The sequence below is a fragment of the Bidens hawaiensis genome, unplaced genomic scaffold (assembly GCF_021521415.1).
Source record: "Bidens hawaiensis isolate Kalapana, Puna unplaced genomic scaffold, B.hawaiensis_p1.1 tig00002338_1, whole genome shotgun sequence".
NCBI lineage: Eukaryota > Viridiplantae > Streptophyta > Magnoliopsida > Asterales > Asteraceae > Bidens > Bidens hawaiensis.
This window is the reverse complement of record NW_027491126.1, coordinates 2,872,651-2,885,609: the sequence shown is the minus strand read 5'-3', so window position 1 is coordinate 2,885,609 and position 12,959 is coordinate 2,872,651. Positions and strand designations below refer to the sequence as shown.

The window sequence follows — 12,959 nt, the reverse complement described above, 5'->3', positions numbered from 1 at the left end:
GGTAAAGGGAGCAATAGCGCATTTATGGGGCGGGTGGAAATCCACATTATTGGAACTCAAAATTAAGATGGCACATTCAACTTTTGGATATGGAAATTGTAATAATATGAATGGGTCGGGTCATAAAACAAGCTACATTGCTGTACTCGGGTTATAGTGTTATACATATCCAAAGATCATCCGCATTATGCGGTGATTTCGGTACTCGCTCTCTATTATGTTGCAATCCAGAATGCCTTCACAATTCTTTCTGTCCACAAATTTTTTGTTGAGATTTTATCAAAAAACGGAAAAAGTAATCCGACATGCCGGACTCGAACCAGCGACCTAAGGATGGCTATGTTATCACACTACAGTCCTCCGCTCTACCAACTGAGTTAAGGTCGGATGATGATATGTGCTTCATATTTATTTTATAAAATATATAATATTCATCTTTAAGTTACTTTTAATAATTATTTTTTTATGATTTAAAACACTTTTAGAATATCACAATATCACATTACCAAAACAGCTTAAGGGTTAAAAAACCTTCAGGCTTTAAAGATTAAACCATTAACTCTTGTTATACTTGAAATCTAACATGATGTGGATAAACTCATTTAAAATAACAGTATTAACTCTTGTTACGTATACTTTGATAAAAGAAACTTGAAGAGGATTTTTTATTATTCAAGAAATTAATCGAAAAGATATCATTATCGTCAACGATAGTACATTTGGAAAGTCGTTATATGGTTTTTAAGCAGTGAATGCATTGTTAAGTTCAACTATTCATAAACATGTATGGATGATATTGAGAGGCACGGTAAGTTAAACCATGTTTGTTTGACGTATTAGAAATTAATGTTGTAATCTCTAAGATCTTTAATTAAAGTTTCGTCAGGCTTCACCGATGATGGAAGAATCCGTTGGTATATATACCGTCATCATCAATGAGAACCTGTTTGTGAAGCGTTTGGTCAATATATTGGTCGTGGGTGATGATAGATTGATGAGCGAGATACCAATAGCTTTGGTGGAGAGCTAGCTTGATGTGAATAATTTAAAAACGAAGTTAATATAAAAGTGCCAAATAGTATTTAAAATCCGATTTGTCAAGGAAACAACACCAAAAACATGTATACTTATGTATGCTTTCATCAAATATTGGAAACAATTGTTTGTAATGACTCAAAGATACCAGTGTGCACGTTGATTCTAGTTTGTTCATATGTTTCTTAAGATGGATAATTGAGGAGCATGGGCGGACTTTATAATGAGTCGGGACAAGAAATACATGTTCTTCAAGTACCGGCTACATTATATCAAGGTTATATTGTGTTGCTAAAAAATGTATGCTCTTTCTTGAATTTCAAAATTAAATTATGTATTATATATGATTAATATACAAAATTGTTATGTTTAATCTATTTTATTAAATGCATAGATTAATGTCTTTTCTTTTTGTGTACACCTGTTTGACACACACTATTAACCAAAATCCATACATTAAGAAACATAATTTTTTAAGTGTATGAAGGTGTGGTTTCTCCATAGTGATTTTAAATCATCATTATTAGAATGAACGATGCTGATTTATTGCTGATTTATATAATTATTTTTATTCAAAACTAATACTAATAATTAGCCTTTATATAATTATTTTTATTCAAAACTAATTGTTCATTGCTGATTTATTTCACTACAAGATTCAAACCCAATAACATATTATTAGAATGAACGTTTAATGAACATGTTCACATTTTTAGGACCTTGTTGGTGTTTTTATCAACCATTTTTGGCTCAATTCACTATAACGGATATATAATATATAACTTAAAAAAAACATGCCATAGTTGAGACCGAGCCTTGTATGAGGCTTACACGGCCCCCACACAATACACACAATGGTGAGTTCAACGATGAAGGTAGGTGGTGCCACAAACACCAAGGATATTTCTTTCCCGGCAGCCATTGCCTTTAAGCCTTTTTTATTGAACCGTCTGTCCGCCAACATGTTTTTAACTCTCGAGTGTTGGTGGGTTCCACACTCAAATCTCACTTGCATTCTTATTTTAAAATATATTTTTCATAAACGATGTGACTAACCTAATACAAAATGGTGTGTGGGGTTTATTAGACCCTCCATGTCACTCCACGTGTCTCATTATACAACACACTTGATGAAGATTTTTTTTCCTAGGAATCACAATTGTAGTAAAACTAGTTTTTTACCCGGCGTATTGCCGAGCAAGTTAGTAAAACTCAGACAATGGTAAAAGTCAAGTGTTGTCAGCCCTAAGTAATGAGCCGGTAAGTCAACACGAATTCAGTCGGTTTCGGTGACGTGTGTTATTGTACCGGAATTAAAACCCAATATAAACAAAATAGTATAAAAGTTGAGGTGGACCAATAGGGTGACGTCAGTCGGTAAAACTCGAGCATTGGTAAAAGCCGATCGTTGTCGATCTTGAAACTAAAACAAAAGAAAACACAAAAAATTGGCGTTCGCTCGGTTTTCGTTACGACGACTGAACTAAAAAACAAAAAACATTTCGTACCGGTACGGTGCCGCCTAGTGGCCCAATAAGGCAGTTGCGGCACCAAACTTTCTATTTGTTATATATAATAGGGAATAAATACAATACTAGTGTAGTAGTAAATAGAAAGAGATTAGTTCAACAGAAATGGGAAAGTGAAGATTTGGATTGGAGACAACAAGGTTTTAAGTTTGAATCCAATTATAACCGGGGCTTATAGTAGTAAGTCTTTGAGTGCCCCCCCCCCCCCCCCCCCCACACACACACTCAAACAAGAGATGGTGGGCTTAGGCTACATAACACTGTTTGCGATCTCGGCCGTATTATCCGCTTGTAGATCGTTTTTTACCATTGGGTTACCTTGAGTAGTCGTACTTAGAAAAAGAAAACGATTAAATATTGAGGACTTTTTGTCAAGAGTGTTAAAGTAAAGGGTACAAACTGTCAATACAAAACATCTTGAACCTTCATATTCAAACCCCTCTGCTAGGGTTTCCACTTTTAAAACCTCATAACGATCCGTCAATTCGTCAAACAAAAACTCCAATTAAAGGTAAATTTGAGTATAATTCACACGTATAATCGCTTGTAGTCAGTTGAATTTGTTAATTGTGTTGTTAATTAATTGAATTGTTTCGTTTCATTTTTTTGTTGTTAATTTGTAGGTTAATTTTGATTGCTTGTTGAAATCGATGGCTGGAAAAGATTCCGATTACCGTATATTCGTCGGAGGGTTATCGTGGGACGTTACTGAGCGTCAGCTTGAAGACGCCTTTGGCCGGTTCGGCAAAATTATTGACTCTCAGGTTTATTATTATTATTATTATTATTATTATTATTATTATTATTATTATTATGTGATGTGCTGGATAATAATTGATATGTTTACATATGTGTTATGATTAATTGCTAGTGGAATAATGCATCTATTGTATTCTTGTGCTGATAAGTCAGAAACATTAAGCATGTATTTCAGTATCTGCAAATTGAAACTGTTTCATTTTTTAATTGGTTAAGTTTTGTTTATTTACGGCTTTAGCGAACTTGAGTAGGTCTGTATACAAACCGAACACGAACAATTAAATGAGCGGATTTTGTTGTTCGTGTTGGTTTTTTAAGAAAATGTCCGTGTTCATTTGTGTTTGTACATTAACTTCTTAAACGAACAGTTTATGAACATAAATGAACAAACACACAGATAATAAATAATAAACAAGTATAAGCTAACATCATGTTTAATTGATGAGGTAGTATGTGGAATAATACATGTATTGTATTTGTGTTATTGGGTGATTTTGTCATTTTTCTTATTTAATTAAGCTTAGGGTTTGTATTCTTGTGCTGATAGTTAGAAACATTAAACATGTATCTCAGTATCTACAAATTGAAACTGTTTCATTTTTTATATGGTTAAATTTTGTTTATTTCGACTTCAGTTTTAGGGCTGTAAACAAACCGAAATGAATACGAACGAACAATTAGCGGATTTTGTTGTTCGTGTTGGTTTTTTAAGAAAATGTTCGTGTTCATTTGTGTTTGTACATTAACTTCTTAAACGAACAGTTTATGAACATAAATGAACAAACACACAGATAATAAATAATAAACAAGTATAAGCTAACATCATGTTTAATTGATGAGGTAGTATGTGGAATAATACATGTATTGTATTTGTGTTATTGGGTGATTTTGTCATTTTTCTTATTTAATTAAGCTTAGGGTTTGTATTCTTGTGCTGATAGTTAGAAACATTAAACATGTATCTCAGTATCTACAAATTGAAACTGTTTCATTTTTTATATGGTTAAATTTTGTTTATTTCGACTTCAGTTTTAGGGCTGTAAACAAACCGAAATGAATACGAACACGAACAATTAGACGAACGAATTTTTTTGTTCATGTTCGCTCTTTAAGAAAATGATTATGTTTGTTCGTTAACATCTTAAACGAACGGTTTATGAGCGTAAATGAACAAACACAAACAAACAATTATAAGCGAACATCATGTTTACTTATCTTGGATGGAATGAGAGAGGCGGAGAGACGAGAGGCCTAGAGCTAGTTCCAAAGAATGAAGATGTGGCTAGGGTTGGTGCTGGACTGGTGGGTTACTGCTTACTAACATGTTTAATTATTTGTAAAACTATAAAGTTACATAGTTAGATGTGTTTATCGAGTATAAACAATCGGATATAAACGAACATTTATGAACGTAAATAAATGAACAAATTATATGTCTGTGTTTGTTTGTTTAGTTGAATGAAAAAAAAATGTGTTTGATGTCCATTCGTTTCGTTTATTAAATAAAAGAACATACCCGGACTTCCCGTCGACCAATTCATGAACAGTCACTGAACGTTCAGTGCTTTAATAGGCATAAATTTGAGTGCTACAGGATATGATGAATTCTTAACTCTACTGTCTGGGCTGAATATTTTTATATGTGATAGTAGTTGGAGGCATTGTTGCATGTTCTGAATTTTCACATTCACATAGTTACAATTGCAGTTTTCAAAGAGACTATATAAAAGTTTAGCTGCTAGATTAACTTGTTTGAGACTATCTTGTACACTTTCTCAGTATTGAGGAAGCTTGCTTGGCATTTCATATTATCATTAAACTGTCATTTTAAGTTTTATTATTGGAAGTTTTGATTTTTCTTCATCCCTTTTGTTATTGATTCTCTGTTTGTTTGTTTTCTTTTTTGCTGGAATGCTGGTTCTGATCTTTTTAAAATCGGTTAGTTTACAAGGAGTTTTTGGTTCTGTTGGGCTGTATTGTTGAAGCTCACTGTTTGTTGAATTAAAGCATATATATAAAGCAACATGTTGCGAAACTCAAAGCTTGTATCAGAAATCTGTTAAGTAAGCATGTGGCCTGTTTTGAGAATTGAGAAAGGGTGGTTGAGATCCATAGATGGAGATCATTATTCCTGAATCCTGACTGCAGTTGTTTTCATTTGTAACTAAACAGTCTTAGTTTTGCGAGGCAAAGAAAAAAACACTTTTTATCCATGAAATTTCATGATTGACCCACGGACTAGTATATAGTATCCTGTTCTTTTAGTGTCATATTATTATGGCTTTTCAGTTCAGTCACTAGTTAACGGTTTAAGCAGAAGTCAGTTCTCACATCAATGGTGTTTGGTTGTTCAGATGTAGAAACTGTATGTGCTTTAAGGTCTACGTAAGCCAGCAGTTAGTCTTGAGGTTCTGTGAAGCAGCAGATGACTGACAGCAATGTTACGATGGGCTTCAGCTGGAAGTGATGTCTGTGTGAGTTGAGCTGGAAGTGATGTTCGTCTGAGTTGAGCAGTAGTGAGATTTCGACTTTGGGTGGTGGTTCTTGAAAAGTTCATTGTGGTCATGTCTAGACAATGGCTTGATAAGTACAAATCTTTTGCTGCACCTGACAACAGTGTTACGATGGGCTTCAGCTGGAAGTGATGCTTGTCTGAGTTGAGCTGGAGGTGATGTTCATCTGTGTTGAGCAGTAGTGAGAATTCAACTTTGGGCAGTGGTTCCTGAAAGCTTCATTGTGGTCCTTTCTAGACGATGGCTTGATGAGTACAAATCTTTAGCTGCATCTGGCGTTATCCACCATATTGAGCTGTTAATCTTCATTACTTTGGTTAACCAGAGCTCTTTAGGATTAAGAGGCCTGTGTTTTGTCTTGACAGGAAGAGTGATGGATGTGTTTTGCTACTGTTTTGAGCAAATTTTCAGCTGCTGATGATTATGAGATAGGGGCATTACAACAGGATTGCTGGGCGTTATAGTATACGTTTAAGTTTAGGATTCATAACAGTCTTTTGTGTAAGAAGGCCCGCTAGCTGCTTATATTGTGAAGTTAAAGTTGGTGTTTGATTTTCTGCTTAGCTGGAGTTTCATTTATATTAGTGCTTCAATCAAGTAGAATTCTCTTAAGTGTTTCTATAATCAGTCCATGAGTGTCATTTGATGGTTAGTTATAGTTTAGTAAGCATGTTGCCCTTGATGATTTGCTATCTATGCACTTATACGGTACCCGGCGCCATCTTTTCAAGATTTTGTTCTCCGAGGTAACTGATGTTACATGGAAGTCCACACCTTTTGAGAGCAGTGGTTACATGGCGGTTGTGAAATCAGAAATGGGAATCTCAGTGCTTGATTTTTCAGAATCTACTTGGTTTATAGCTTTCAATAACGTAAACGTGTTGAGAGGCTGGAGATATATCACTGCTTGTTGTCACAATTTGCATCTGATATATGTTTTAAGGGCTAAATCAGCATGTAAGAGCTTCTCTTACCAGTGCCTTATTCTTTCTCTAATGAGATGAACTGTTTCTCTTCCTTGGGAAGCCATAATTCTTAAATACATGTGCTCAAGCATCTCAAGTGCTGTATGTTTTTCCAAAAGATCAGATACTACCAGATACCTTGCATTGATTAGAGTGAAAATAAAAGATTGATATAGAGATCGGGAAGTTCAGTAAAAAGATATTTTAGTAGAATAAACAGTTCTGTGTGGATGTTTGTCTAGAGCATCTCTCTCTTCTATCATAAAACCTAACAAAAAATAAGGTAGAACAGAAGCAAAGCCTTGGAACTGTATGGTTGACTGAACTTTTGTGGTTAATTAATCCTAAGTGCTCTATGTTTCTCTGGCAAGCTTCTTTAAGATTATAGATTTTTTAAGTAAAACCGACCAGAATTGCAAGAAATTGATAAAAGTGATTGGTACAGAGTGCTCTGATATTTTATAAAAGCTGACGAGTTAAGTTCTTTCTTGGCCAAATTGATCTAGAGGTAATAACCGTGATATAAATAAAATGTGTATTTTTCAGAACACTGAAACAATATAAGCTTCTTCTTATTGTGTTAGTGTAATATAAACCATCTTATAGTTCAAACTTTTGCAAACTGGTGTAAGGGTGGTTGTGTTACTTCTTTGGTTGAATGATACGAAGCGTATTTTTGATGTAGATAATGGTTGAAAGAGACACCGGGCGTCCACGTGGATTTGGATTTTTGACATTTTCAGACAGGCGAGGTATGGAAGATGCAATCAGAGAAATGCACGGCAGTGATCTTGGGGATAGAGTGATCTCAGTTAACAGGGCTCAGCCTAGAATGGCTGGTGATGATCAAGACCATGGTTATGGTGGTAGTTATCCGTCTAGAGGTAGAGGTGGTGGCGGCGGTTATGGTGGAGGTGATAGATCTTTAGGGCAGGATGACTGCTTTAAGTGTGGCCGACCAGGACACTGGGCTCGTGACTGCCCATCAGCCGGCGGCGGTGGTGGTGGCAGAGGCGGCGGTCAGTACTCCTCTCGTCCTAGGTTTAGTGGCGGTCGTGGCCGTGGAGATCACTATGCAGACCGTGAGCGTTATGTGGATGATAGATATGATGCAGGGCGTTTTGGTGAAAGAGACCGTTTTGGTGATAGAGACCGCTATGACAACAGAGAGAGCAAGTATGAAAACCGCAACAGTCGCTATGCTAATGACAGGTAAGTTAAAACTATATTTGACACTTTATTTGTTTTGGAGTTGACTGTTTTACCCTTCAAATAAATTGTTCAGGTATGCACCCAGTGGCGGAGATCGTTTTGCAGGGGATAGGTATGGAGCCCCAGAACGTTATGCAGCACCCCCACCACCTCCGCAGAGCGTGTATGGCAGGGAAAGAGATTATGATGGGGATGTTGGACCAAGGAGGAGCAGTGATAGGTATGGTGGTGGCGGCGGTGGAGGGCCGGTCCGTTATGAAGGAAGAAACTACAGAGACAGAGCTGTTCCATATGACCGACCTAGAAGGGGAGGAGGCCGCCCGTCGTCCTTTGATTATTGAAGGACAATCTTGTTATTGTTATCCATCAACTATTAATGTGTTTTCTAGATTTGCTTGCTCTTAGGATTTGGATCATCCTCGTGAATGATCCTGACTTGAACTCGGTTATTTGTTTTGTTCCGAATCTTTGATTGGTAGGCGCCTAGGCGGTGTGTTTTTATGAGTATTCGCTATTCAGTCCTTATTCTCTCTGCATTGTTGAAAATTATACGATTAAGATCGTCTTCTAAACGACATCATTCAGTATTGCATGTTAGACTCGATACATAAAACTGTTGACATGAAAGTTACTTCTAAGGAAGAAAAAAATGTTGTAGTTTCTTATGTTGTGATGTAATTATGTTTCAACCATAACATATGCTCAGTACATAAGCATATTCAAGAATTCAATAGCAACAACTTACCGAACTCTAGATCATGTTCGAACTTCATGCATACGAACCACCCAAAGCATCTAGATCTTTGTTATGCGGATCTTGAACCACTTGGCAACCTAGAATGTCCGGATTCAAATGACTATACAAATAAATTATGGAGTAAACAATGCATGAGAGTTAATAAGGTACCTATCTGTGCAACGGTTGAGACCTACCACGACTACACCTCATACTTGCTACGGTGTTTCACTAAGATGTGTTGTTAAATGGCTCTGATACTAGAATGCGGAAATCTTTTATGCTGTTAAGCAATTTATAAATGTCTGTTATGCCGTTAAGCAATTTATAAATGTCTGTAAACCAATTTTTGAAAATTGGTTTTATATTCAACTTGTGTATGAAAGATATGTAACAAACAAATGTAGAATTGTCTCGTTTATGGAATTCTTTATTTGTGAAAGACATAGAAAAGTCCTCAAATGTATGAAAGTTATTTGACAACTCTTCGTTCATTGATTTTGTCTTTGTAAGAGACATGGTTGTGAAAGTCATCAATTGCATGAAAGTTATTTGACAACAATTCTTTGTTTATTAATTTTTTGTAAGACATGTGTATATGTCTTTAGATTCATGAAAGACATGAAGTCTTTATTTATTTTCTTAGGTTTATTAAGTTCCCAATGAGAATTCATTTAGTTTCGATAAAGATTAATCGAGTTTTATTTTGAGAAATCAAATTTTTGTAAAAATGCTTAAGGAGAGATTATAATAAATACTTTTGAAGTAAATTAACAGTCATAAAATAAACCATACCTCTTCTTCTCATCCAGCCAAGTGAATCTTTTAAGTTGAATTTTTCAAGTGACCAACCCAACCAAATTGTTCCCTACGGCCTCCTGCCTCAACGGTACTCTTATGGCTCCAGGGCTCCAGGTTTTGCAAAATTCTTAAAGATGAACTTGATGGATAATAAGAACTGATATATATTTATTTCACAACTGTTCTTCCCGAGGGAAGAACTTTTTGGTACTTACATAATACTCTCCTTTAGCAAGGAGATTACTCACTACTACTGTAAGGCCCCGTTACCGGTAGCCCTACTTTGGTTTTGGATTTACTCATAAACGCAGTTCTAATATCAGAGTTCATTAAAACATTCGCGGAATATAAAAGCTTTCATAAAACATTTCATAACAAAACACCTCTTGTCTTAAAACATCATCTTGTCTTTCAAAATAACCGAAACATTAAACTTAAACGTCTTGAGTCTTCCGATGCCAGCCTCTTATTCAGTGCCACGTGTCTCCTCAAGCGAGCTGCTTCATCCTACTCACCTGCGTGCATACTAAAAGTCAGCTACGCTGAGTGAGTTCTAGTTAATCATACATTATACAATACACACAAACTTATACTCTTTCATTCATACTTTCATACTTTCATACTTTCTTTTGTATTAACTTGCTTTCATATCTTACGTTATAAAGAGCATTACGCCCTACATTCCTCGAGTATTATTAGGGCTCGGTACCCTCATTCCTCGAGTATTATTAGGGCTCGGTACCCTCTTTCCTCGAGTATTATTAGGGCTCGGTACCCTCTTTCTCGAATATTAGTAGGGTTCGATTCCCTCTTCGTTACCATACAACCATACATCATACCTCGAGTATTATTAGGGCCCAGTACCCTCTTCGTAACCATACAACCATACAACCATCCTTTCCTTCTTTTATTAGCTTTATCACATTCATACACATAAGCATACATATCATACTTACCTTATACATAGCGTTACAACCTGACAGTACGTGCAATATCCGAAGATCGTTCACGTACCATCAGGTAATCATTCATGCATTTCACATTATTCACATAAGGCATACACTTATCTCTTAGGATAAGCGTATTAACAAACATATTGAGTATGCACACAGCCCCGAAAACATAACACATAAATGGGGCTAGAAACTCACCTGAATCCTGTTACGCTCTCCGTTAATCGTTATTCCCTTCTTGAGCTGTGCACGGCTAACTGTATAATATTTACATGTATCAATTAACTACTACTACTCGTGTTGTATTTCTATCTTTATATAACCCACGACGAACGGGGGTCCGGGGGCAGCGCCCCTGGCAGCGGGTACTAGGGGCGGCAGCCCCTAGCAGGGTCCAAGGGGCAGAGCCCCTGGCTGGGTTAATGGAAAAATTTTATTTCCATTAACTGTCTTAACACATTTTTCATTAGGTTTCTAATTTATTTTCTCATTTGCTAACTCCAGCGAACTTATCATTAAGCGAACTTAAGAATAGGCGAAATTAGTGTTCGGCGAAGTTAACCCTAGGCGAACATATGCCAGGCGAAGTTACCAGTTAGGCGAACTTGTCACCAGGCGAAGTTATCAGTTAGGCGAACTTGGCCTTAGGCGAGGTTACCAGTTAGGCGAACTTGCTCGCATGCGAACTTGCATGAAGGCGAAGTTATGGCTTGCAGGCGAAGTTGCCCAGCTGCCGTCTCCGTTCAATCTTAATCACCAAAATCACCCTTATTTCATCGAGAATTTCTTGGATATTACGTTAACTAACTCCGCGATAATCCCATGGCCTTGTTTGGGTAAAACTTAGCCCGGAATGACGTAAAGTTTGGACCTTTATGGTAAAAACGTTCAATACTAATGTTAAGGGTTCATTAATCGAGCCGTTTCCATTTTCGGGTTCATTACACTCGTATTTATCATCAAGTTTACAACTTTATGTTTCGTTTATACCCGATCTACTCTCGTTCTAAGTTTCAAGACTAAACGTTTATAAAAACGAAATCTTTAGGATCAAAACATACCTTTTATACGTTCGGTGTGGTCGCGGTTTGCTTGGTTATCTCGTATATTGAAGATCTAATAATGGTCGGCTTGATTTTTGGACTCGAATCCGCCTTCTCTCTCTCTCTCGGCCGTATGAGGTGTGGTGTATGTGTGTGTTTTTGAGTGTGTAGAGATTTATGAAAGATGGAAATGATAGTTAGGGTTTTAGGATGGTTTAAGGGGATATTTATATCCCTTAAAGCCCATGGACCTAAGGCCCATTACCCTTAATCCATCTTAATTAATCTAAGTCCATGATCCGTTCTTTACTCGGTATTACTTACTTAATAACGCGAAATCACTAAACGTAACTTTCTTTATTTATCATTATAATATTCAGGATGTTACAACTACACATGATTACAAGTAGAGAAAGATAGGTAAGAGTGCGACTAAGAATGAGATGCCTAAACCTAAGAATCGTTCTCCTTTATATAGAGGAGAAGATTTATACAATGGACTAAAATGCCCTTCTAATTTCGTCATGCGTGACGTTTTTAATCGACATACCCATGTGTTGGGTCCAGTTCCCAGGTGTCTTCATCCGAGTAAAGTTGAGAGCTATTATCTTCTTTTGTACTGTCTGAACAGTATTCACAATTATGATTTTCATAAGTGCGCTGAAGCTCCTGACATAGTCTTTCTTTTGTGACTGGCCCTGCTTCTACTTTATTAAAGATGATTCTTTGCTCCATCTTTTCTAAAGCTTCTTTCTCGTGCTTTGGTAGTGGAAGACTACTAAAGCTGGTAATTACACAGTGGTGACTGTAATAGTTCACTTTATTAAAGCTTCCAGCTTTTATTTTTTGCAAGTTTTCAAGAATTTTTAGAAAACTCTTGACTCTTATTTCAACCCAGTTGCTTGGGTCTTCATACTTTTCTTCCATGACTTTGGACGGATTCACGGTTCTTATTTTAGCAAGACCGATTTCCAAATGATGGTAGCTTTGGAAGGATTTTCCTTGATGCCAATCTGGGAGTGTAGAAGTACACTTGATGAAAATGTTAGCATCTTTTGCAGATGCAATCTTTTTGCAAAAGTTTTTGATTGCTTTCTTCATTCCTTCGGTCATTAAATTAATTTCTTGTAAATTAGAGGAAGGGTAAATATACTTAACTAACCCGGCAGAGAATGCTAAGGAGATAAGTTCTGGGCTTGTGCCTGGACAAAAGACAATTAAACTTTTAGTAGCCTTATCTTCTGTGTAAATGTGCTTGGATTCAAAGTCAATTTTACTTAAAGACCGCGCTTTAGACCATAATGATCAAAATTCATCAAGAGATACCATATCTTGGGATTCTTCTTCTTCTTTCTCTTCAGTAAATTTTAATTTTGAAGGAAATGGGGAAGCTTTTCTGAACTCAATGGTTTT

The 12,959-nt window shown here is 36.3% G+C and overlaps 1 protein-coding gene and 1 non-coding gene across 3 annotated transcripts; one reads left to right on the top strand and one right to left on the bottom strand.

Moving 5' to 3' along the window:
• Positions 1–299: 299 nt before the first annotated feature.
• Positions 300–387, bottom strand: TRNAY-GUA (transfer RNA tyrosine (anticodon GUA)). Its single transcript is given in 2 exon segments — positions 300–335; positions 351–387. It is a non-coding gene; the product is annotated as a tRNA-Tyr (tRNA).
• Positions 388–2,995: 2,608 nt separating this feature from the next.
• On the top strand, positions 2,996–8,549 carry LOC143618787 (glycine-rich RNA-binding protein RZ1C-like). 2 transcript variants are annotated; one of them, XM_077090885.1, is made up of 4 exons: positions 2,996–3,075; positions 3,188–3,328; positions 7,487–8,013; positions 8,087–8,549. In XM_077090885.1, the coding sequence occupies exons 2-4, from the start codon at positions 3,215–3,217 to the stop codon at positions 8,352–8,354; spliced, it is 909 nt and encodes a 302-aa protein (XP_076947000.1). In that variant the 5' UTR covers positions 2,996–3,075; positions 3,188–3,214; the 3' UTR covers positions 8,355–8,549. The 2 variants fall into 2 exon arrangements, with proteins under 2 accessions (XP_076947000.1, XP_076947001.1); XM_077090886.1 differs by lacking the exons at positions 2,996–3,075; positions 3,188–3,328 and adding an exon at positions 5,067–7,309.
• Positions 8,550–12,959: the final 4,410 nt, after the last annotated feature.